Source organism: Oryzias melastigma, linkage group LG9 (genome assembly GCF_002922805.2).
Source record: "Oryzias melastigma strain HK-1 linkage group LG9, ASM292280v2, whole genome shotgun sequence".
In the NCBI taxonomy this organism is placed as follows: domain Eukaryota; kingdom Metazoa; phylum Chordata; class Actinopteri; order Beloniformes; family Adrianichthyidae; genus Oryzias; species Oryzias melastigma.
In genome coordinates this window covers 7,480,269-7,506,633 of record NC_050520.1, presented here as the reverse complement: position 1 = coordinate 7,506,633, position 26,365 = coordinate 7,480,269, and the positions used below count along the sequence as shown (strand labels likewise).

At 36.1% G+C, this 26,365-nt stretch overlaps 1 protein-coding gene across 5 annotated transcripts in view; it reads left to right on the top strand.

Annotated features, from left to right (window-relative positions):
- The window catches only part of kcnip3b (Kv channel interacting protein 3b, calsenilin), a 44,731-nt gene that overhangs the window by 7,634 nt on the left and 10,732 nt on the right, over positions 1–26,365 (top strand). For 2 of the 5 annotated variants that reach the window (XM_024276126.2, XM_024276124.2), the window contains exon 1: positions 19,291–20,034. In XM_024276126.2, the coding sequence (XP_024131894.1) occupies positions 19,926–20,034 (109 nt within the window). In that variant the 5' untranslated portion in view covers positions 19,291–19,925. Of the gene's footprint in view, positions 1–10,723; positions 10,899–15,923; positions 16,075–17,976; positions 17,980–19,290; positions 20,035–26,365 lie in introns of those variants that run through there. The other 3 variants (XM_024276120.2, XM_024276122.2, XM_036213579.1) reach the window with 3 other exon arrangements.

The following is a 26,365-nucleotide window of genomic DNA, read 5'->3' as shown; positions in this document are numbered from 1 at the left end:
TTAAATTAAAGCAGCTTAAAATAACTACACGCACACATCTTTAAAAAGTACGCACCAGTCACCTGACACACAAACAAAACCACATTTAAACACAAATCTCACGTGAGACTCTTTTCACGTCTACAAGTTTAGTGTGTAAATGAAACGTTTAAATACTTCTAGAATGCTGGGTCATCAGTTTAATTAAGACTGGGCATCGTGAGGGCCCGCGCTGGGCGCTGTCCATGGTGCTGACGCGATGCGAGTTCTGCTTTGTTTTCTGATTGCTGATTGTCAAAGAGAAGAAATTCAGTGAAGCGCAGGTTTACATGTTCTTTTTGTGATTATTCGTGCTTCTTCCATGGTTTTAAAGTGATAATTCGTGATACATCTGTGAAAAATCTAATGTAAGGACCACACCTTTTCTCACTTTTTTCATGTAAAGATTATTTTGCTGTTGAAAATCTTTTTTTAATAAGATTATTTTCCTTGTAAGAAAGAAAATATGACATTTTTTTTCTTGAAATGAAGATCTTTTTACTTTAAGATTTTGTTTTTGCAGTGTTTATTTTCTATCTTTAGAGTTTGACACCAGCTTTTAATTAATGCAGATCACATTTATGCACAGGCAAGTGTTGCTTATGAACGCATCAAACAACAAGAATATAAAGAAAGCTTCCTGTAAGTGTAATTCTCTGCATGGAAGAGATCTGGAAGCGCCTCACTCCTCTGGAAATGATGCGTTAAGGTTTTCCTATTTGAAAATGGAGAGCTCACTTTTCCTTTGTGCTGTCAGTGCCTGTCACTGCACTCCTCCCTTTGCCTTTCTTCTCATTTGTCTCCAAACACCAGAGATTGCGGGGGAAGAGTCTCCCTGAGCAGATCCCAGTTGGAAGCGCTGCCTCACCTGGAGAGCAGCCTGATGACAGTTGACATTATGAGCAGAGAGGCGGGCGAGGAGCTCCAGAGGGAGTGATTGACGGGGAAATAAATTGGGAGGAATAAGGGGACGGGAAGACGAAGCAACGAGGACAGACTTTAGCAGACAACCAGGACGAAGAGACACAATAAATATTTATGGGAGCGACTAATGACAGAGATGTTGTTTTCCATCATATATGTGTGTATTATTTTTGTGCAGATAACATGTATTGTGTCACTCTCACTCCGTGTTATTTCTGTTCCTTGCACATCAGTTGCATCACTGAGTTTATGAAGGATTGTTGAAGAAAAAAGAACAAGAAGAAAAACTTAGACACAGTGCTTTGGTAACAGTGTCACTTTCTGTTGCTTTCATCTGTACAGTAAGCATAATGAAAATGCTAAGGGGTTTATAATTATTTTTTATGGAAAAATCAAGTTTTATTTGGGAATTATTCTACTAGTTTTTTCTGAGTAGTGTGAATATTTTCTGAAAAAAACAGCAAATAACTTTACCACCTTGCATGTTTACTTTTTAAAAGAAAGGAAGGTTCAAAGAAGTTTTTAAATAATTCAATCTAAAATAGTTTTATTGATTTGAATTTTTTTTTACAATCCTACGTAGGATTTAATAAATAATAATAATGATTAATAAATATGGTGGCCCTAAAGGGCCATTCACTGCAACAAATCACCCGACCCAAAAACATTTTAAAGATAATGGAAACAGTTGAAAAAGCAAAGTAAAAAATGTAAAAAACAGCATTAAATTTTAAAAAACAAAGCAAAATGTTAGAAAGAAAATGTAAAAAACACAAAACCAAAAAATCATTATGGAAAACAAAAGTAATTTCTTGGGAACAAAATAAAATATTAGAAAAACGAAACACAATAAGAAACCATACAGGTAGGTACTATGGGAGATCGTTAATTGGATGATGATATCGAGTATGACTTCATGTCAAATAACTCACGGTTGAAATGATGAACTAATATCATCATCATATCAGCGATATCCCCTTTCTGGTTTCTAATTATGTTTTGTTTTCTAAAGTTTAATTTTGTTTTATTCGTTGTTTTGATTAATAAAATGTAATGCTGTTATTTTGGCTTTTTTAATTGTCGTTGTGATCTTTAAAATGTTTTTGTTGTTGAGTTATTTGTTGATATGATTTACACTTCAGGGCCACAATACTAAATCACATGAGAACACACTGGAGAAAGAGGCTTTGACATACTCCAGACTAAAGAAAATGTTAACAATGTTTGCTAATAATCATGTCAGGACACAAATGGAATAAAGAAAAAAAAACACAATAAATATCATGGATTTTCCTCAAGATTCAGTTCAAACATCAATTTGGTTCATGATTTTGTTTTGGTTCAAAATATGAATTGTATTTTACAAAACAACTAAAATTCAGAAAAACCCCTTTTTTTGATTGCTAATAATCAAGAAAAACCTTTCAGTTAGCTCATACTAAGCCTAGTGTAATGCAACAAAATAACAAATCCTTCTTAAATGTATCTCAATTGTGTAACATGCGTTTTGGTGTTTGGTTCAGAATTGTGGCGACCCTAGTAAACACGTTATCCCTCTGTATAATAGAGGGCTGCTTTTCACTGTAGCCTCCAAGCCAGAGACTTCCTGTTTAAATTGCATGTGGGCTCTTCATTCTGAAAAGTTTGTTTCATATCAAATTTGTGTCAATAATTTGCTTTATTATTCTGAAAACTGGTCTTGTGGAGGATGATTTTTGTTTCCCTGGCTTTAATTTAGTCATTTTACAGCCTTAGTGGAGCTGTTTGAAAATCTAAATCACACATTTTGGGAGGATAACAGGTGCTTAGGATCTGTGATCGGAAGCTGACTTAAATCAACACTACAGTGTTTAATACTTTAAGCGGAGAACATTTTTATTGCTTTATAAAAAGTTTGTGAAAAAGCTTAAAGAACCACTCAGATTAACATAATCTTTTATGTTTTTAACGTGATCTTGTAGTATTTTTCTCAAAGTAGAAGACCTATGTAAAATAATTTACAGTTAAACTGAAGTTTCTGAGTATTTATTAATTCAAATCACGTAGAATCAGAAAACCGGATGCTTAAAAATGCTCAGACTAATGATGCAGCGACTGAAATGGCCATGCCAAACGAGCATTCAACACTCGTGCTGTCGCGAATTATGATTCTGGCTAAGAACTGTATGGCTGGACTGATCCAATATTGATGCAACATTATTATTTTTGCACCACTAATGTTAGCTTAAAGCTTTGAGCTTGCGTGATAGCATGCAAACAGAGCTCTCAGCAACGGGAAGGGGGTCGGGCTGCTCTGTGTCAGCAAATACGTCCACAAACCAGAATTGTAATTCTCATGAGTTACTACCGCTGTGCTAAAAATATGTCTTCAAAATGGTAGAAAACATTTTGTTGGAGTGGAACTTTAAAGATCCACAAAATCCATCACAATCGTGTTTTTGTGTTTTCAACATCTTGTTTCAGCACAAAATAATCAGAGTGAGACTTTAAATTACGTGTTTGACTCTTTTCACCTGAACTGTATTTGTCTCTAAAGGTTTGTCTTGAAATTGACCTGCGTGATAAAGTCTCAAAAATCCCTAATTATTTTTGCTCATGTACCCAAATAAACTATCAAATGTGTGTTCATCAGTTTTCACCATTTACCTGGATGGCAGGTGACTTTGATCAACACAGGTGAACCCCCATGAACATGTTTTGACTCCCATAAACCTATTTAAACTATGAACCATCATCTCTACCTGATTTGTTCAATGTATTCATCGGTTCTGGGGATAAACTTGTTTACCAACCCGGAGGGGCTTTGTGAGCGCGGTATCTCTGAGCTGCAGCCGCGGTACGTGGGTGGTTCTGAAACACAGACCTAAGGAATGTATGTGCGCGTTTATGTATGCGACCTATATAGTCTGTTGTGTCGGGGCTTCTTTAGTTAGATTCATGTGTGACATGCATTTTTTTTTTTTTTCTGGAGGGATTTCAAACTAAAGTAGCAACTCTGACCCTGAATAACCCCAATTATAACACATAAAGACACTAAAAAAGACTCAAAAGTAGAAATATTAACTATTCCAGAGCTGCTATTTGGTAACATCGATCTGAAATGGCAGCAAGAGATTAGGATCCATGAAAAGTAAAAGTTAGACATTTTTATTTACCACATTAACCCATATTTCATACTTTCTATTTATATTTAACTTTAACTGATCAACATTAACAGGACAAGTAGAAAGATGTATGAATGAGGGGAAATATTTTAGAGGTTATGCTGCGTAAACATGCACTAATATTCAAGACAATCTGTGTATTTGATCAATCTCTGCATTAAATGTGATCATGTGCTGCTTCAAGGCTGCTTCCTATTGTTTTTCCCAAATGTGTAATTATCTAAATTATCTAAATACATTTTGTTTTCATGTTTTTTTTTTTGTGTATTCAGACTGGATAAAGTGAACTGGAATTTGTTTCTCCCGATAATTCAGAACAAAATTCAGTCTAAAAACACCGAAGTGGACCGAGACCAGGAAGTGCTCTCTAACCCATCTTTCGAGGTGGTCTCGGTTTGTTTCCAATTGGACTAAGCTCCGGTTTGCTCTGAGTTTCCTCAGTTTGAATAAGCTCTGTACTCTGAGGGGAACAACTGGACCAAAACAGCCACCGTAGCCAGTGGTCACGTGATGTAAAGAGATGAGGAAAGAAAGAATTGACGAACCATAAAGCAAATGCAAAGCAACGACTTTTATTTTATCAGACAGGAAAAAGGTCCAACTGTTTACTTGCTTGAACTTTTGTTTTAACAGAGCTGAAAAACGCTGCTGTGAGGTCATCCTAAAAGCTATCTTGTAGTTCCTTAACAGAATTCTTGTAAAAGCAACACCACAACAATGAAAGCAACTCATTTAAGAGTGGTCGGATGAATGCAGGGTCATAAAAAACTTTTAGCATGATACACATTGCTTCTCACCGTTTTCATGATTATCTATACGTCATAAACACTTATCCGCATACCTTCATAGCTGTCAGTAACCACCTTGCTGCATGCCTCTGCCGTATAGTAACAAAGTAGAACTCATGGGACATGGAGAAAATGAAACTTGAGCTGCTCGCATCTCTGAGGTGGCCGTGTAATCTTTGATTACTTAATAATGGAGACCATCTTCCTCTAAGACCACATTACACAACTGTCTGCCTGCCAGTTTCCATTCCTCTGCATGAGTGCTTTCAAATTTACTTTTTATAAAATTTGCTTTTCGAGTTATAAAAAGCAGTGATGCAGCAGAAATGCAACGAAAGGTTCACTTGATTTTTCTGCCAAATTCGTAATCAAAATAAATGGAAAAATGCTTTTGATCTGTTATGTTCATTTAGTTTTTAGCTAAAAAAAAAAAAACTGTAGTTTTTATAGAAAAAATAGTTTCTGCAGAGCGGCAGGAGATCACTAGAACCTCTGAGTTGTAAAACTTGTGGCGATGGAGCAACCCCGCTCCCCCTTCCTCAGAACAAAGCGAAGCAGGGACCTTGTGGCCCCGCCCATCACACTTTTTCTACGTCACAGATGAGCTATTTTTCAAATTTCTTCTTTTAAATTGCTACTAATTTACACCAATTTACATAAATAAATACTCAGAAATGCTATTTTAGCAATATATGTCCTTCACAAGTAAAACTACAAAAACATGTAAAAAAAAAAAAAAAATTTTCATCAGAGTGAGTTGTTAAAGTGCCAAAGTGACATAAATACTTGCTAATATTATGTTTTGAGAGGCTTGTAATTTTACTTTTTTTGCACCATCTTGGATACCATTCCTTCACATGTTTTCTCTACTACTCCATACATTTAACATTTTGTTTTCTTCTCAGAGGTGTGCAGCTTTTTCCAGCAGTTTTCAGATAAAATCAAAAGGCTTTAACACCTTCTTTTGGAGGCATTTCAATATCTATCAAAATATATTACTTATATCTGTATGTGAATATATAAACACTTGGGATTGTAGGAGTCGAATTCCCATCTTGATTTTAACACCAGCCCACATTAACCACATGCCATCACATTTATTCTCCCACCTGCAGACATAAATAATTTTAAAAACTGCATAATCATAATTAAAAACCACTAGCAATGCTTTTGACAATAGAAAAACAATATAGTTGGGGTGGGACTTTTAATAAAAGTTATAAAAATGAAGTTTTGCATTCTTTTTTTAAAAAAAAATATGAAAATGTGATGCCAAATGTGTTTTTGTGTCACTAGGTAATAAACCACATGGCCAAGTTTTAGATTCTGCTGATTGCAGCTGTGAAAACAAGAGATAAAGAGGATTCAGATGCCTCAAAAAGCGGATCTGAAATGCGCTTTCTCGTGTTTTTCTCCCGCGGTGCTCCCTCAGGGTCTGACATATAGCTCCTCTTCCCAGGCATTGTCATTGTTTTCTTAGAGCAAATATTGAATTTCACATGTATCTGAGACTGTCTAGCTGCTGGAGCTGGAGTTGTGGTTGAGAAAAGAATCTGTCTGTCTTTGTGGAGACTGTTTTGGATAATGTTGGAGTAATGCCTCCGCCTGTTGCTGGCAGATTTCTCCTTTGAAGTCTATTTCTGCCTTAAGGGTTGCCAGGTTTGTCGCTCTCCATCAGGATCAATAAACTTGTCGAGGTCAACGTCTTCCTCATTGTCATGTGATCGCCTTCCCTTTATGTTCTTGTATTTCTTCTGTTCTGAGCAGCTTTGGAGCTCACTGTAAAAGTCTTTTTTTTATTTAACTATTATTTCATTTTACTAGGAAGTCTCTTTTTCAAGGGAGACCTAGTCAAGGGGCATTGGTTCATATAAAAACATAAAATCACAAATGGCTAAAGGTCCTATATCATGCAGTTCTTAAGCCTTTCAGAGTAAAGTATGTCCATATATATATAATTTATTACCTTCGGATCACTAAAGAATAAATTATTTATGAAATATGAGTTATTTTTGTAAGCTCTTTCTCTACCCAGTAGTAAGATGAATCAATCTCTGAAGCTCCACCCTTCACTCTTTGTGATAGCCACGTCACCCTAGAGCCGCCTCGGTGGTGTGCCTGCGTTTCACCCACGATAAAAAAACATCCTAAATTTTGCAAAGAAGGATGTATATGTTGTGTATACAAAATTAAAGCATTTTGTTGATCACAACTAGCTCTGAGGAGAAAGTGAGTGTTAGCGTGGGGGCGGTGCTGGCAGTGCAGACTCTTCCTGGAAGGGGCTGTTCCCCACTTTCATAGGAATGATTGTGACCTACTCGTTTTTGTGGGTTATGAGGGGCTGGTGCTCAGAGCGCAGGGTTTTAGAGAAATCCTCAAAGCTGTTTGAATGGAGAAAAATACCTCTTTGGGGAGTGTATTTTATGAGGAACATTAAATAATCCATAATCCAAAATTACACACAAGCAGGCCCAGCCCTGCATAGGTGAGCTAGGCGGGTGCCTAGGGCACCATCTACTGTAGGGAGCGTCAAATTGCAATTATTTTTATTTATTTTTTTTTAAGTTTAACACACCACTCATTTCATGTAAACATGTTAAAAATGTAATAATTAAAACATTACCAATTCACGTTTTGCCTAGGGCACCTTGCTGCCCAGGGCCGGCACTGGACACAAGTTACAAGTCAAGTATTTCACACACACATCCAGTGAGTCTGTTTTCTCTCCATAACACTGAGACAAACCGTGTCTGAGCAGTGCAGGGCTGACGAGGCCGATGTTTATGTACAGAACTATAGGAGGAAGGCGGTCTAACAAGTCTTTTTTCCACACCGGGGGGTCAGATGAGGTTTGTTTCTGTAATAAAAGCCCAGCAGAGCCTCATTTTTTTGTTGTTCAATGTGAGATGGAAAGGACACCCCCAAATATTTAAAAGAAGAGACTTCTCATTTGGCACTCCTGCCTGATGCGTCTGCGTGTCTTGTTAGACATTTACTGTGACTCGTTTACGTTTTGGGTGAAGCAGCATTCACTGAAGCAGCAACAGTGACGGATATTTAAAAATTTATGGGCTTATTCGTGTGTGTGTGTGTGGAGTGCTGCCTCAGGTTAAAGCCAGCTGAAGCGTTAAGGAGCAGGAGATATGGTTAAAAATGTTTGTGCGAGCCATCGTGAATACGCCAGCGTGTCCAGCGGTCCGTGAATAAACAACTAATGCAGCTCCGGGTTTTCTTTTGTTTACTCTGCATGTGTCTGCGTTGGATTGTCTGGCGGCCAGTTCCTTCTAATAAGTCTGTATCCATTTATCCCTTATAGAGAAACTGCCACTCTGGGTTTCTTTAAATCACTGCTCTCAGCTGTGGCATCCTTGATAAGATGAGTTTGGAGTAAATGGCTTTTTTTCCCTGTCATTTCCTTTCATTTCAATGAGCTGTCATTGTATTAAGCCTCGCATCAGCTCTTTTTTAGTCTGAGTATTGATGCACATGTTCTATTTTTACTGTCTTTTGCTGCTTCATCTTCTGCCTTTTTTTCTTTCCTCTGTGGAAGCTGCACCTCAAATTCACTCCCCTTAAAGGGCTTTTCTATCTTCAACCCTTCCATCTTCCTTTCTCCATCCGTCTGTCCTCTGGCCGTCCTTTGCTCCTCCTCTCAGACAGGCTCTGATTCAGTATGCTAATTGACTTCAGCTCTTCCAGGAACCTAATCGGACCTTGTTCTCCTTTCATATTATCTTTTCTCCTTCTCTTATATTAGCCAGAAACCCTGTTAAGCTTCTGTCTTCCTGCCGTAAAAGAAAGGTATTTGCCTGATCACACTCCCATGTGATCAAAAAAAAAAAAAAAAAGAAAACCCAGAGTGCATCCCTTTCACTGCATCATCCCGTCCTTTCCTTTCTTTATAACAGAACAAACAGGGCTGCTGTTTGTTCTTTTATCTCCCTCGCTACACATATCTGCGAGTGCATGATGCATGCACCCAGCAGTTGCGGCTTAATAGAGCTTTTGGGGAGTTTAAGAAAACTCATTCTCTGTAAATCCGATCACATCAGATCGAATCAGCGCTTCCTGGAAGGTGATGGGAAAACGTGAAGGCAAGAAATTGAAAAATATGCATGAGGGCAGAAAACTTGTTTTTGCTTATATAAAAGGGGGCACAAAAGCTGCATGTGAATGAGTCGGAGGGGGCTGGTCTCGCATAGTAAGAGTTACTCAGGTAAATTGGGGCTGAATATGAAAGCAAAGAAGCTCAGGCTCCCAAATTATCCAGGAATAAATTAGACATGTGGTTGCTGGTTGCATCTTTGTGTTACAACAAAAAAAACTCAGCGATGTGTTTGCTGGAAGAGGGAAAAAAATGTGCTTTTTGTTCTTATTCACATGCAGGATCACAGCAACATTTAAAAGTTTCAGGTTTATGCTTACTCTTACAGCATTACAGATTCTTTAAATAATTGAAAAATAATTTTAGGTTTATTGAATATTTACTTCCACTTTGAAGGAACTATAAATATGAGAAGGATAAAAGGTATGAAACTAAAACCCTTTACAACATATTTACTAGGATCGCATGATGCATGGTATCAATGCACAGAAAATTCTACTAACTTTGTGGCGGTACGATACAATCCAATTATTCTATAGAAATATTATTCATTTGCATGTAAAGTCCCACTCCAATCCTCTTTTGACCTATTTTCATTGCATTCCAAGTGGTTCCATTAATTATGATAATAACGTTTTAGCTGAAGTTAAAATAAATAAATAAATAAAGCAGTCTCATTTCTAGGTCAGGGGTCTGCATGTGACTCCTTTACCTCTCCATAGCGACTCTCTGGCTGATGAAAAATAAAATGATATGGGCACTAACTTTTTAAATGTACTTAGTGAATATTTATGGCTGAGGTGCTTGTAGAACACCCTCCTGACATTAAACCAACTTAAGGGCCCTTAAGTGCTCTGTTACTCTACTGTTTTACACAGATTTTAAATAGTATTGAAACTTTTTTTACAGTCTTGGGAGATATTATGATATGTGTCATATTGTGAGACATGTATCGGGATATATATCGCTACACACACTTACTAGAGACACAAAAGGAAGAGAAACTGACAAAGTTTACCAGAAATGATTTACATCCTGATCAGTTTTACACATTTTCACCAACATAATCTTGTTGGTGAAATATTGGTGTTACTCTCAACACTAGATAGTTTTTTTTTATATGAATATGTATTGTTCACATTTTTACAAAGATTTTTACTAAATGACAATTTTTAAGTTAGGGTGAAACCAGACATTCTCACCTTGAGTGGGAATTTGTTTAACTTTTCATCCACTTTTTGAATGTTAATAATTTGTTTTATGTCATCTATCTCATATCCCAGCTTGAAAATATCTCAAAGAGAGTGCAAAAGGTTGAAAACCTCTGTTCTAATCTGTATTTCTTGTTAGTTGGTCGACTAATGTTTGGAAAAATGTCAGAGGGTCAGTGTGCTTTTTTTTTTATATCTGAGGCTTTTCTTTTTATTAAATCACTAAATAACAGATTAAATAAGTGTAAACCTCTTTTTTTTTAAAGAGAGTAATAATTCTCAACTTTGTGTTTTTTTGTCATCATTTCTCTACAGTCTCAATTTTATTTTCTTTCCTCTTTTTGACCAAACATCTGCCTTCTGTTTTTATTTTCTGTCGTTCTCCAATGATTTGAAATACAAAAGTTTGAAATAATTGGCACAAAACTTCTTGTTAAATGTGAATTTAATGTCTGAGAGTTAAATCCCCCTTTTATACAATGCATAATGATCTGTGTCCCTCCCCCCCTCCAGGCCGACGGTAAGATGGTCGACGGCAGCCTGCTGGGGGACGCCAACGGCGTGGAGCCAGCACCAGGCCGAGTGAAGGACTCTGGGAAGTGGCAAAGGCCGCGATTCTCAAGAAAAGCTCTGATGAAGTGCTGCCTGGTGAAATGGATTATTGCCAGCAAGCAGGCACAAGACAAAGGTGAGGGGGGGCGAGCAGGTCAGGAGGGGGTGACAGGTGCTGTCAGCTGCCACTGTCTCAGGTGTAAAAGGACTGATGGCTGACTTGAACGGATGAAGCGCGCCCAGCCTTTGAAGCCGGGCTGACTCATTGTTTTGGGCAGCTGACCTCAGGGTCAATTACCCAGAGATCATTGGACCGCATACACTCATTTATCAAACATGTCTGCTCCCGCAGTTCAACATTGAAACTCGTCTCACACCTGAGCTGTCCCGACCCGTCCTCTTCTGTGGTTCCTTTGACCTTCTTAGTCATTATTTCAGCTTCGGACAAGGACATTCTCACTTTTTCTCTGTTATAATGAATAAAAAAGTAAAACATAGTCGGACTGGATTGGATATTGAGTACGATCGGGCTTTAAATTATTTTCTTATACAGTAGAGATACCAGTAATTGAGTCCTGAACTGCAAGATCCATAATGTTTTTCTTCTTTCTTAATGCACATTTGAGCAAAAATTCTCCACCAAATTTATACACATCTAGTTCCCAGTGAGAATTAATCTTTAGCAAAAAAAAACAAAAAAAATGACATCAGGGGTAGATACCATCAAAAAAATAAGAAGAATGGGGCCAAAATCTGATTTAGCCCCCCCAAAAATATTTACATATCCACTAGTGAAACCAAGTTTTGAAATATTATGGGATGGCCACACAATCTCACAATCTACAGCTTGGCGGCCATTTTTTGGCAGTTATTTTTGACTTTTGTTCCAGCGATTTTCACAGAATTTCACACACACGCCACCAAGTTAAGTATACAACCACAATCAAAGTTTTGTTGACCTTTGACCTCAGGAAATCTTGAATTAAAAAAAGAAGAACCTTTAGTATCTTCTACAAATCTGAACTCCTATGGATTTCAGTGAATCTCCTCAAGCTCCTCAAGCATCACTGGAAAGCTACAGGGGACAAAATGTTGTCAATAAAGTTTGTAGATTTTGATTGGCCTTGGCCTTCCCCTGTTGTTCACACTTTTTTTACCCCAATATTATTAGATTTTAATACATTAATTGATGGCTCAGTATGACATACAATATGTGTATATTAGGAATGTAAATGTGGTTAAGGAAGAACTTCTGTTTCCAAGGAAATCCAAAAAATGACATAGATCTGTTTGTCATTTTTTCGTCAGGTGACCAAAAAATAAAATGGTTGCAATGGAGTTTTGATCATTCAATCTTCTGCAGAACTCAACGTGCATCCAAGGATAAAGTAATCTCGTTATTTGTCTTTAAGCTGCTTGTTGTGTTTGGAGCTGGCAGGCAAACTTACAAGCCATTCTTCCTGTTCAGACTGGCTTCAGTCCTGCTGTGTGAGACTCAAGTCTTGATGCTCCATCCAGTGGTCCAGATGTGACCCTGCATCATTGTTTTCAACCAGAAGAACTGAAGCCTAAAGCATTAACTTTTTTTTTTACTAAAATTTGATTTATTTTCCATTGCTCTTTCCTCACTTTTGTCATTGTTTTATCTTCCTTTTTATTCTTTGATTTTTTAAAAATACATTTCTTGTTTTTATCACAAAGGTTTGCAATAAAAGAAAATATACAATAGTGGATTCGTGGCTCAAATGTAAAGTCACCTGTCAGGGGGTGGAGCTTTTGACAGTTAGGGTTGATGGTTTGATGATTGGCCTCTCAAGGTGAATATGCTTGATGTCTAAATCCACATGATCCCTCTTGTCTGTGTGAGTGAGACAAAAACAAGAACTTCTGGTAGTAAATATAACAGTACAGCACAGATTAAAACTGCTTTGCATAATCATCTAAAATGAATCTTTTTAACAACTGAGGTTTTTTAGATGTTACGATTGAAATGTTTGTTTTTCCTGAGAGTTGAATGATATGTGGAACAGTTTGTTGGTTGAAAGCAGTGTTGTTCAAACTGCTCAGATAAAATTTGTTGATTCTAGAAGCTGTGGAGAAGTTTGAAAATTTGATTCTGACTTCGATCTACAGGATTTTTGCACAGAATGGAATCGCTTACTAATGTTCTCTAGTTTATGCCTGATATACTGAATATAATTTGATAAAATGTGCTATTTATTAGCAATAAATGTATCTAAAGATAGATCAAATCTGAATAAATACACATAAATATTAAGGGTTTTTTGTGCCATCACATTAAGAACAAAAATCACAGTTTTGAGACCAAAATTTTCTAAATTCCAAACACAATCATAAGTTTTATGAGTAAATCTTTATGTTATTTGGTGGCTCATATGTCACACTCCAGTGAAAGTAATGATCACAAAATCATAGATAGGGAGAACGCATCTGAAAAGTGTTGCAAATGCAAAAATATTTTTTTAAAGCAAAACAAAAAAAAAAGGTTTTGAAAGCAAATAAAATATTTTAATTCATAAGTTATTAAGTTTTATCCTTAAAACTTTATACTTCAGAAATTTTGATCTCAAAACTGTGATTTTTGTTTGTAATGTAGTGGCACAAAAATTCACTCCATATCTAAACTGTGTTTAGGTAATCTATAGCAATTTTTTTAAGGTTTGGAGCTTAAATCAAGAAGAGTTTTCTTATTAGGCTTCTTGGCATTTTTTATCAAAATCAACAATAGTACAGCAACAAAAAATAAAAATAAATAACTAAGAAAAGTAAACAACTTTTTCAGCAATAATAATAAAAAAACTGCTGATGTCTCACTGTATTAAATATTACAAAAACATTAATAATAAGTCACGTAAAAATAAATATATATCTTAGTGATCCTTGAAATCTCCTTTCAATCTCCCCAAAGAACCATTCTGAAATTGTGTTATTTTGATTTCCTTTTCCAAAATCTAATTTTTCTACACGCATTAATCTGCTCTGATTGGTGCAGACTGTGAACTCAAATCCCAAACAGTCAGTCTGCACCTTCATTTTGTATCTGGTCAGCTGGTTTTCTGGAAACTGCAGTCATTTATTTTCCTCCCTGTTTCATTAAGATAATAGGAAATCATGCCTAATAACTAAAATGTAATCAAAGTACAAGTGTAGTATTAAATCATTTTAATTTATCCTTGTTAGAAATTACATTTATTTACCGGATCTTAATATCTTACCGCAAATGCTTTCATTGATAAGCAAACTCTTTTGCATCTCATGCAGACTCTCGTCTGTAGAACAGAAGCAGTGAGAGAAGAGAAGGGTGTGTAAAAGTAACATAAATCACAGGAAGAGATGCCTGTAATGGGATCTGCTTCATCTCAGCATTGCAGAGGAAACCGAGATTGAACGTTGGCAAAAGGCAAACCCTCACCTCCGTAATAGCTGCCATCTAAAAATAGCAGCACGGGGAAAGGAGTCGTGTGTGAGGGGATGGCTGGTGATTGAGGGCGGTTAGGATGTCAAGAGGTTGAGACAGTGGTGGGCGAACAACTGGCAGAGCGCTGAATGAGAAACACTACAGGAGAGTCGAGAAGAAGCCACAAGGATGAAGCTGTATCTGTGGATCCAAACGTTTGGGATTTCTGACCTTCTGTGTAGTTAAAAATAGCCTGATTGGTCATTTTAAATTCATATTCATCACCTGTCATGGTTTCAGTTCTTATATTTCTTAGTTTATTAAATAATTTTGGATTCACTTGCAAATTATGTTAAAAAATGAATAATTTAGTGCTTTGATCAAATAAAAATGTTACATATTTGATACTTAATTGCAAATATGGCTTTCTGTTGTTGTTTTGATTGATTATAAAAATTGATTATTTTGATTCTTAATGAGAAAAAGTTCTGCATTGGTTGCCACAACATTTGATCTTCTGAGGATGATGGGAAAGTAAGTTTAAAATCAAGTGAGGGTTAAAGACAAAGTTGCCTCGTCTAAAGTTTTAAGCCAAAATTTGGTAAACTAATGTCTGTGTGATTCATGTATGACGATTATTTCTAATCACTTTGTTTTATTGTATTTTAAGTAAATATTTCAACTCAATTTTTGCTCTATTACCTTTAAGATCCACTGCAATTAAAATCAAATCTTGTCATTTTTCTCATGATGGAGGACAAATACAAAGAAAAATTAAGCTTATTATTGTGGTTATGAGTATTTCTTTATTCAAGTTGTTGTAAATCAGAGGCAGACAAAAAAAAAGTCATTATTATAAATTATATTTGTAACGTAGAAACTGCACTCTGATCTGCATCCACTTGTAGACAAATAGATCCATGTACGTCTTTGTTTTCCTTATCCGAGCTGACATTAGGCTCAAAACTAATGTTAGGTTGAAGGTGTGAGGGGTTGTAAGTAAGTGTATAAACAGCTAGGTGATGGGAAGTGGGGCAGGCTTGCTCCACACTAGTGATCCAGGGTAGATTTTTTTTATCTGGACATTTTTCCATTTTCTAATTAGGTTTCTGCTTTGAATATTTCCTTTAATTTTTTTTGTAACAGAAATTGTTTTTGATTTTATGGCAGATATTTTACACATTTGTGCTTCCATAAAAGATGACTAAGCGAAAGGTGTAAAATGTAAAGAAAACCAGTGACTTCTGGGAGTAAAGTGCACCCTTTCTTTAATTTCTTTTTGCATTCACACTGGAGGAGCTCCCTCTTGTTAGCCATAGTGGAGGTTCATGCTCTTCCAGTGACCTTCTAATTTCCTATAGCTGCTGCTGTAAGTGGAAGAAGCTCTTAGCAGCTATTTTCACCTCTCTCCGACCCTGTTGCTGTCCTTCGGGTGTCACTTCAAAGTGGCAATTCAAGGTGAGAATTTATCTGACCTTGAGCTACTTTGACATTTTATATATTATTAAAGCAAACTATTCTTCTGGTATCTTAGTGAAAACTCACAAAAAGTGAACATTGAGGCGTTTTTTGCCTGAAATGTCCTTGTTGCTGTGCAGAATCCAACAACGCGAGTGGGAAAAGCAAAACCCAGCCTGTCTGCACCATTAGTGGCTCTGTGGTGTCTGAGCAGCGTGCTGGGATTCAATTAACTAAATTACAGATGTGTGAGAAAATGCTTTTTTAATCTTTTCCCCTGATGTTGTGCACACATACTGTCTGGCTCTGTCGCGGAGAGTTACAGCACAGGGATCCACACTTCAGGGTTTTATCTGCAAAATGTGTGTCTCAACTTCACCTCTAATTAAATTCCTGAACACTTTAGTTCAGTTTTGCACTTTTTGTTCCATAACTTGTGAGTACAAATTATTTTTTAGCAGCTATTAGTCCTTTTGTGGAATATGTTTCAATAAAACCTGCTGGTTCTACCATAAAATGTGCTATAACTAGACCAAAATACTCACTGAATCCACAATATACTGTAAAGTCTCAGCTCAGAGTATAAAAATAAGAAAAAACTCACCTAAGAAGACCAAGAAACACCAAAACTTCCACTCTGTCAGCATTTAAATGTAAAGGCACACTTGTTACCATGGTGACACATGATGTTAAGAAAATGAGATGTGCATCTTTGAGTTGTTTTTGACCTGTAACTAATGTTTTGTCGTAAAGAAGAAAAAGAAAAAACTTTCGACTGAAACGTTTGTGGAGTAAAACTGTCGATAATTGGTCCCATTTTGTGTGTGTGGAGGGAGGAAGCATCACCTGTTTGCAAACTAGAGATTTTTACAGACTTACCTGAAGAGGAATCTAGACAGACATTATTTTTCTTCACATTTTTCTTTGATTGAGTTTTTAAATGTTCTTTAATGGAGGTAAAGGATGACCTCCTGCAGGCCAGAGTGTAAGAGGGAACTCATTAAATGGCTTCTCCTCTGGAAAAATAGCTGAAGTTATTCCCTCATGTTTTGGTGATTTTTGCACATCCTACTTAAACAAGTTCAGCTGTGTCGACTGGGAACCCAAAAATTTTATTCCTTAAAAGTTTCTACGTTGAATATTATTTCTTTGCTGCTCTTTTGGCCAGAATTTTTTTTTTTTTTTTTGCAGTTATTTCATATATAAAGCATGTACTTAACCCCCTGATTACCAGCAATGCATAATTTTCTTCTGTAGAGGACGTTTAAAACCTGAATATCCCCCAACTACTACTGACTTAACTCATTTAAGTATCTAAATAGAGCATTTGGGACTTTTTTTAGAAATAATGTCAAGAGACAGGGCTCTGGATTTTAAAAAATTGTATTTTTTTTCCTAGATCTGCTTTAAAACAAGAGGTTTAGGGCTCCGAGATGAAAAAGCAGTTTAGATAAACCAAATATTTTCTCCAAATTAACCCTGATTAATCTGAAGTCTGTGTTTGTATAAAAGTTCAACCTTCTGCTCACTTTATTTGTTTGTCAGTGTTTTAACTTATTAGGTTTAAATGTTGAGTCAGAACTTTATTTGTCACACAATCGATGATTTTTTAGTTTCTGAAATAAAACAGACGACTGACATTCAGATTTGCGTCAGATTTCTTTTCACCCTTTCTTAAAATACCCGCCTTGTCCTTCTGTTCTTCATTGATCGGATGCGAGTCTGTCCTCTGCTCTCCTCTCTTCCAACAAAAGAGCTGCATTGAGCCAAGAGTCGCATCAAATCCAACCTTTAGTCTGGAATTAGACAACAAAAGAAGTTGTTTATTGATCTTGAAGAAAACATTTTTAATAAGGGATAGATTTGACTTTACATTTGAAGTTCATGATTTATTTCTCGACACTGATCAGGTGGTTTTAGGCGTGTGAGGGAATTTGCTTTTAATCTTAACAAGTAAAAATTTGAGCTGAAAAATTAATTTTCCTTCTGCAGACTTGTAAGTACGTTTGTGAAACTTTAGAGAAAGTCAAAATGTCAGAGACAGAAAGCAGCACATCTTAGAGCAGAGTTCAGCTCAACATTAACCGTACCGTAGTTTAAAATCTCAGTTTATCCTGCATTTTCACATCAATCTTAAAGGAAATATTTATTTGTTATTATATTGTAAATGTTTATTTTTTCCTCACTTATTTAAACATGGAATACTATAGCTAAAATAATCGGTTTATTATTTGTCATATTTCAGTTTTTCTCTTATGTTTTTTAGTAATCTTTATGAATGAAAATGAGTTTTACACGCTACAAGCTGATGTTCAACACCGCCCTCAAGTGGAGAAAGATGGTATAGCAGATGATATTTTTAACTTCATAATCAGAAAAGGTTTTAAACTTTGTGTTGTTTGACACACATCAAGACAGAAACAAGCTAAGGATTTCATACAAAATCAACTTAGAAATTATATAAAAATAACACAAAAATATTAACAATTAAACATAATTTTATCTAATAAAATGATAAGAACTGTTTTAAGTTTACTTGATGACTTTGTAATTTTTCCTTGTTTTCATCACTCAGCTCTAGAAGACATTTCCCGTTTCTAATGAGCATAAATATAATACTGTGACCAATATTAACATCAGTTTATTTACTTAAAAACAACTCCTAAATCTCAGAGGAGAATAAAAGCCAACAAAACTTGTTCTTGTGTTCTTGGTCTTAGTGGTTATTTTCTAAATTTACTTTTATTCTACATTACAAAAAAGTTTGACCTTTTAGTCAATACCCTGCTAATTTCTAGTTCAGTTTTTATCATATATCTGGAAACTCTCACTGCAGGTTGTTAATGTGTGTTTTAGACTAGAGAAATGATGGAGATAAATAAACTTCAGGTTTCCATAAACAGGTTTGATGCTGTCAAAGAACAACAACAACAAAAAAAAAAAGCCATTTACTGTCAGGACATGAATCAAGTTAATTTTTTTAGGTAATACTCCTTTTGTGGGATCAATAAAGTTTATTATATTCTTAAAGTAGCCACAAAGTAACCACAAGTAAAAGCAAACATGAATAATTTGTGTGATACAATTGATCCTTTATAGATTATGAATGCAGCATGACTGCAGTTAAAATTGATTTTTCTTAGATGAGTTTAGTGCATTTTAATGATAAACTCTCATTAAGTGAGTTTTGATTGATTTCAAGCAATTTTAAAAAGGTACAGAAGACAATAAAAACTGTATAAATCAATATATATCTTAAATATGTTTAAGATATTATTTTATCAATTAATTTGGAACTGAAAAACATAAAGTGATGCTTTCATCATGATAATAATCATAGAAATGTTTGCACTTATAAGTACAGTACATATGTGTATTTAAGTCAGTTACATGTAATAATTGAAAAATTGATTCTAATTTATAGAAATCACCCGCATTATAATACATTTTTTGCATAGATGTCATAATCTTAATATCTATTTAAAAATATCAATACATTTTTAGACAAAATGCAGATTAATTATGAAATAACAAAGAAAAGGTTCTTATTGATTATCATCAAAAGAGATAATACCCTAAATCTTTATTATACAAGTAACTAAAATGTCAAGTGACAAAAAATGATTGATAAGATTTATTTTTTTAGGAGTTGGACTGATAAACAGATATTTTTGCTCCCTGGAGGCAAATTGAAGAATCTTTTAATGCATAATTAAAAATAACACTATATACTGATAATGTGTGCAACAACCACAGATAATTTTGACAAAAACGAACAGAAGAGGATGCAATATCAGAGAGAACATCAGTTCATTTAGCAGGAAGTGGTTAAATGACTGTAGAAAGTCACAGTTTTTGTAGTAAGAAGTAGTGTTGTTTTGTAGAATTCAGAGGAGAGTGAATGTAGGAGTTACAGTCACGTCCGCACTGATCGGGGGAGGCAGAGGGTGGGACAGACCGAAGAAGAAAGGTGTGTGGAGGTGTGGGATGTGAAAGGTCAGACGCTCCAGAGGGCCGTTTGATCCCTGGTTCTTTTTCATCTCCTGTCTCTCACACACCGGTGTCACAAACTCAAACGGATTTACAAATGCCGCCGCGGACACACAAACTGTGAAGCGCTGACCCACACCTGTCGACACTTCTCCTGTCGGCTCCGTGAGGCTCACCTTCCTCTCGTCGCTCTCATCTCAGATCTTCACTTTTTAACATTTGTCTTTCTAATCAAGCGTTCACGATTACTTTCCGACCTCGCCGAACCTGTTAGATCTCTTGTGATAGCACAGCTGCATGATGGGAGCTATGATGGCGGCTCTTTCTGTGGAGGCCAGGAGGCGCCTCTCGCGGCCCAGCTGCCTCTCCCACTGCGGTCACAGCGCAGCCAGGTACCATCGCTCAGGTAGGCTCTGTTGGTTACATAAATCTTCACATTTATGTAATTTTTTTCATAAAAACTGACTTTTAGTCAATTGATAATCTTATTAATACCAAAGAAAATCTAAAATGATCAGTTGTTTGTGCTGTTGTGAGATTCCTGATTGACAAAAGAGCAGATAGGATTGGATCAGATGATTAGAGGAGGAGTGTTGTTGGGTCTTCCCGTCAGTGAAGGTCTTTGCTGATGCGTTTGACTGAGAGCAAAGCGTCTTTTCTGTTTGCAGACTGTTGTGTCAGCACAGAGCACCTTTTAAAATCCTGTTAGTGTTCTAATGGCTTTGCTGGAGAAACACACACAAAGCAGAAGTCCACACATGCTTTGCAGCAAAAATATCCAATATAGTAAACAAAAAGTTGATCTACATCAACAAATTTGACTAAAACAAAAAAAATGTGTTTGAAATTTGACTTTTATTGAGAATAAACACCATAGAGACAAACTAATCATGGCAGATTGATGTTTTATCATTTTTGAAGTACATAAAATGAAGAGGAAACAAATTATTGATCTTTCTTACTCAGGTTTCTCATCGACTTCTCATACCAAATCAATGAACATGCACACACTGATTCTTTCCGAACTGCTGATTCATCAGTTATTTTCTTTCAACCTCCTAAACACAAAGTCATATTTGTCCGGGATGAGCCGATAGTGCAAAATGTCAAGGAAAATGCTCTTCAGTAAAGATATTTGCATTAAAATGTATTGATAATGTACTTTATCGATCCAAAAATGCTTGTTTTAAATAATTTTGGTGATGCATATAAAAACTTTATACCAAATAACTAAACATATTTGTTTTTTCATAATAGAAGAACAGATTTTTGAGTTATGATAACATAAAGATGATATTATTAACACAAATACAACGATTATTTTTCTTTTAAATAACTCAACTTTTAGTTAACAGCTGAGTTCAGTTTTCCTGACTGGATTGTTATTATTATACTTTATGTATTTACAGTAAAGCAGTCTTTCTTTAGAAAGAATTTCACATTATTATGTAATATAAGTCAAAGTTGACAAGTTTCATTATACCATTATAATCAGAATAGATGTTTACAAAACCTGGATCGGTTCAGATGGAGGGAAACGATTGTCATCATCACTGTTTTATGACTATAAACATAGCTGTTTTGTGTTTCATGGAGAAAGAAGAGCCTGAATGCAGACTCAGGTTCAACATCCGTGATTTGCAGTTTGGGGGCCCCAGTCAAACGAAAACCTGGGGTCCTCTGTAGCAGTTGTATAAATCTTTTTTCTTTAATTCTTAAAAAAAAGTTTTTTTTTTAATGGACTGGAAACTACTCGATCTGGAAACACCGCCTGCTTTCTAACTTGCAAAACTATGTCCAAATTCCTTGATAACTAACTATATAGTGCACTATATATACTGCATTCACTCTATTTGTAGTGCTGTCCGAATCTATAATTCAAGAATCAAATGTCCTAGAAACTCCCCAGAAGTCTTTGTGAAAAACTAGAGTGGATCGATGCTCACTAGATTGGCCAATATGGACCACCGTGCATTGCGTTTGAACAAAAAAGTGTGTTTAAATGTAATTTTTCAATAAACCATCAACGTTTTCATCATCAGAACACAGTATGATAGTCATCATAAAATGCTCCTATTGATTAGATTTTCACTTTGTAAAATCAGTGACGTCATATTTACCAAAAACAAAAAAAGTAGTGAGCAAGGTGTCCTAATTGCATTTATAATTCAGGGCACTAGTATGATATAGTTTTTTGTATTTAGAGGAATTCAGACTTAGCTGAAGTCTCTTGACTTGCTGTGAACTGGAATATTCCATTGCTGCAGGAGATTTATTCCTTTCAGTGATTTATCTGTTCTTTTTTTTTAATGACAAAGTTATATAATGATGGAAGTAAAATGTATTAAGTGTTCTCCTCGGGGGGGCCCCAGGCAATTGCCTACCTTTGCCTAATGGTGGGTCCGCCCCTGCATGATGCAACATTCAAGCTTTGAGAGAAACTGTTTAAACTGCTGTGAAATCCGAAACTTGGGGAATGGGGATTTTTCTGTGGCAAAACTTAATGAATCGCCTTAATCTTTTTTTCTGAACATTTATTTGAAACAAAAGTGGAATTTTGAAGACAGAGGCAGCAGTCTAATCAGGCAGTAATCTAAACACAAAAGCAAATCTAAGCAAAAGCAAATGTTGCATTTCCTGTCTTGGAATAAAGAAAAAAATAATTGTGAAATGTACAAATAATAAAAAATGACAAAACAAACCTATTAACAAGATTAAATATATTCAAACGCGCTCTTTTCTTGAGCATTTCTTGCATGAAATGTTTAAAAGTAGCTTAAACACTTTTATGTTTCCTTTTTTGTTTAGAAAATCTGTTCATAAAATTTGGCTAATATCAAACATTAGATTAGCTTTTTTGAAAAAAAAATATCAAAACTGACATAGTATGAAACGTAAAACATCTTTTTATTGACTTGTTGACTGGAGTTTTCATTTCCTCGCGTCAAATGCTTTCACACAGAAGCTTTGAGGAGGAGATTGACGGGCCAAAGTTATGAGAGAGGAGAGGAAAAGTGCAGGAGGAGAAGGAGGAGGAGGAGTTAAGCAGTTTGGTGCAGATCAGACAGACTAAAGGTGAAGAAGGAGGAGTGCAGAGGAGTCCACACACACCAGGAGAAAGAAGGACATGGGGGAGCAGTCTCAGGTGGATAACGCGCTTCTGTTTCAAAGCTCAGCGGGACCGACTGCTGACTAAACCAGCAGAGGATCTGGGAAACATGCAGACAGAGAAGAACATCAGGGTAGGAGGTTTCCCGCAGATCCTCTCAGCTTCTCAGGATTTCCCTCCTTGCTAAGTTTTCACATCTGAGGATTACAAAGCTCTGTAAAAGGAAGAACCAAATCTGGAATGATCACAGTCAACAGTTCTCTATCTGCTCTTGTAATTTGTGTGGATTGAAAGGAACAAGATGTCATCTTCTAGTGGTGGATGCTGCCAACTGTAGAAAGTCAGATTGTTCTCAATTCTTGTTCTTTTTTTTAAATGTGTGTTGCGTACATTTAGGTGGTTTGTGTTGCCATGTTTGTTGGCTTTTAAAGGTGAGAAATCGACCCCTCTGCAGCATGAAAACGGACACCAGGCCATCATTTTTGCTTTGCCTTAATTACATTTTTATATGACACTGAAATGGAATTTTATAGCAGAAAGTGTGTCGTGAGCAGTGAAAGTAGCTAGTAAAGAGGCAAACATTTGCCCTGGAAAACCCTCTGAGGGGATTTTTCCTGCTCATCGCCCATTTTCCCCCTGTGGGTTCACAGGAGTTTTTTCCATTTATGTCGATTTCTGCATGTTTTACACTTCGACATGAGTTCAACCTCCTTCCAGCTGCGTTATTCCAAGCCAGAAAGTTCATGCTCTGGAGCTCACCTGTTCTAAAACCTCGACTTTGTGAGACTGGCTTTCAGGGGTCTGGGTTGTTCGCCCCCGCGGGGGTCTGAACTGTAGGTCTAGGATCCCCAAGTAGATTGAAAACGATGGGTATCCAAGACATGGAGCTGCTGGCCATCGGAGTGGTCGTCATTCTTTTCATGGCCGTTCTCAAGCAGTTTGGCATCCTGGAGCCCATTTCCTCATTTGAAGGTAAGGGCCAACAGTTTGTCCATAATCCCTGGTCATAGTTGGTTTAAAAAAAATTGACTTTAGGCAACTGAATACTCTTAGCTTCCTAAAATGTTAAAATTTAGTAAATATTATGATCATTTATAGATTGTTTTTTTGTGTTGTCGTCATTGGAGGCCTTTCAGATATTATATCAGCTTGTTGAAACTGTTCTTCCCTGAACTCGTGGTTGTTATTACAAGGACAGACGGGTGTTTGGATTTACTCGGATTAATAGGTAAATATTTAAACGCAACTTATAAATACTTCATAGTTGGTGTTTATGTGATCAAATTAGCTGTTTCGGCTTCCGTTTTTTTTACGCAAAAATGAACAAAATAATGCTGTTGTGTTTCTGTTTTCCGGTTGGTTGATATTCTCTTTGCATAACAAATACCTGGTGTTGAAAAGGTAAATACATATTTTAGCATCAAAACAGCACTTTCATTATTGCACTTGTTGAATGATTTATTCTGTCTTAAGTTTATATTATTTGCTGATTATGCAGGAAAGGTATTTTTATATGGATCGTTTAACCACTAAACCCACCTGTGGTCCTTTTTATCTCTAATATAATGTTAAAATAAGTAGTTTTTGCTTCTATTATAGTCAGAATATTGCTTGTATAGGTAAAACATGCTAACACTACTTATGTGATTTATTGAGTATTAAAAGTAATGTTTTCAGGAAAAACAACTTACAATGTGTTACTTGGGATTATTGTCAATAAATGTTAGTTGTTTCTTATATTTAATTTCTCAAGACACTGTAGTAAAGCTTTTGATTTATTTTTTGGCGTAAAATATTAAATAAAATATATCCCATTTAAAAGAAGGAATGAAAAATTAGTTAAAAATTTTAGAAATTTATTTTCTTTTAAATACATCTTTTTAGATCCACCAACTTACCGTTTGTTTTACATTTTGGTTTTACTGAAACTGGCGTTTTTGATTAATATTTACTCATTTTGACATTTACAAGCTATTATATGTATATTAAGTGGAGTGAGCAAGTGTGACATCACCAATAAAAAATGTCATACTTCGGGTTCCAGCGAAGCAAAGTCACTTTAGTCTGCATTATTGTACAATACGGACGCCGCCATGTTGGAACCGGAAAATATCATTAAATTTCTACTCCAACTAGATTTTTTTTAAGTTAGAAATTTACTTCTGGGTGGTGGATGGTACCGTTAGCGCCAAAGTTAGACCCGGTAATTACCCATCAGCCCTTTGTTTTCACTCTGTGCTGCTATGCTTATAGCCCCCTCACAGGCTAACATTAGCGTTGCAACAAAGACGGTGAGAATATTGGAGTCGTACAGTTTAGAGCCAGGTACCAGCTCAGATGAGGAAAAGGAAGGTGTTAATGGATCCATTTGGTGCAGTGGTAATGAGTTGTTTGTTGGTGCTGGTGTTCACACACTCAAGGCTCTTTTAAGGCATTTTATTTGTTTTACACATCTCAGAGAATTAAATTGTTTTAGAACCTCACCAATATAAAGCACAGCACTCTTAAATATCAGTCTCCAGTCTGGATGTTCTGGAATGGACACATTCTTAAGCCCTTCAGATTTTAAGTTTGTAATCTGTGTTTTTACTTGGCTTTTTAAGCCTATTGTTCTTTGCATTTTCGATGTATAATTATTGTAACTTTTAGGTATGAATTTTTGCTTGTTTTAATCATATTTTTATTTGGACCTTGAATTATTCTATTCCATTGTATTCTATTCGATTCGTCTGTAAGTGGATGCTTCAGAATTGTAGTGGAGCAGGGCGACTTTGCAGTAGCTGCAAACAAAGGAATACTCAGAAACAGTTTAAATCTGAATTTATTTTACACATTTCCTCCATTGTGAAAAAAAGGCTACAAGAACATGTTAAAAACAAAAAAAAACACCATTTTCAGTGGAGTGGGTCTTCAAGCAGTGATTGGACAAAGTCGGTCTGAGTCAACATTTCAACGACAACCACTCTGGCCAACCAGGAGTGAGTTTGTTGGAAGTCCACACCCCTACCATTTGAAAGCGGCCTCGTGAGACCACGATTGGTCCGTTTATAACTTGAATAACTTGCACTAAAGAAAAAATATAATGAATGAAGAATTAGGATTAAGAAAAACAATAAGGTATGAGATCAAGAATGATTTACTTCTCCATAGAAGTCTATAGGATGTTGGCTTCTTGTAAGCAGCAGATACTTCCTGTTTGGAACACCAGGGGGGAGTCAATTTGAGACATTGACAGAGAAATCCGTTCCTTCGATTTATGTGATTCCCTTTGATCCGGGTTTCAGGCTGACGGCCAGTGAGTCAAAGTGCCCTGCAGTCAGGATGCCAAGGCAATTAAAACAGGAAGGCTCCACTCGGCGCATTAGTGCGTCCCAGCTGGCCCCGATTCACAAAGTCATAAATTCAACAAAAACACCAGTAATACCCTTTCATAATTTATCAATCCTTTCAATCTCCTCAATCTTCAGTTCCTCCAATAGCTCCCTCCCCCCTTATTGTTTCACTATTGCAGGGCCAACACCCAGGGTTAGCATTACGTCCCATTAATTATACATGCGCTATTGAACAGGCCCTCTCTGAGGCCACCTAAATATGGAGTGTGGAATTATCTTGGACTGTGAAGGACACC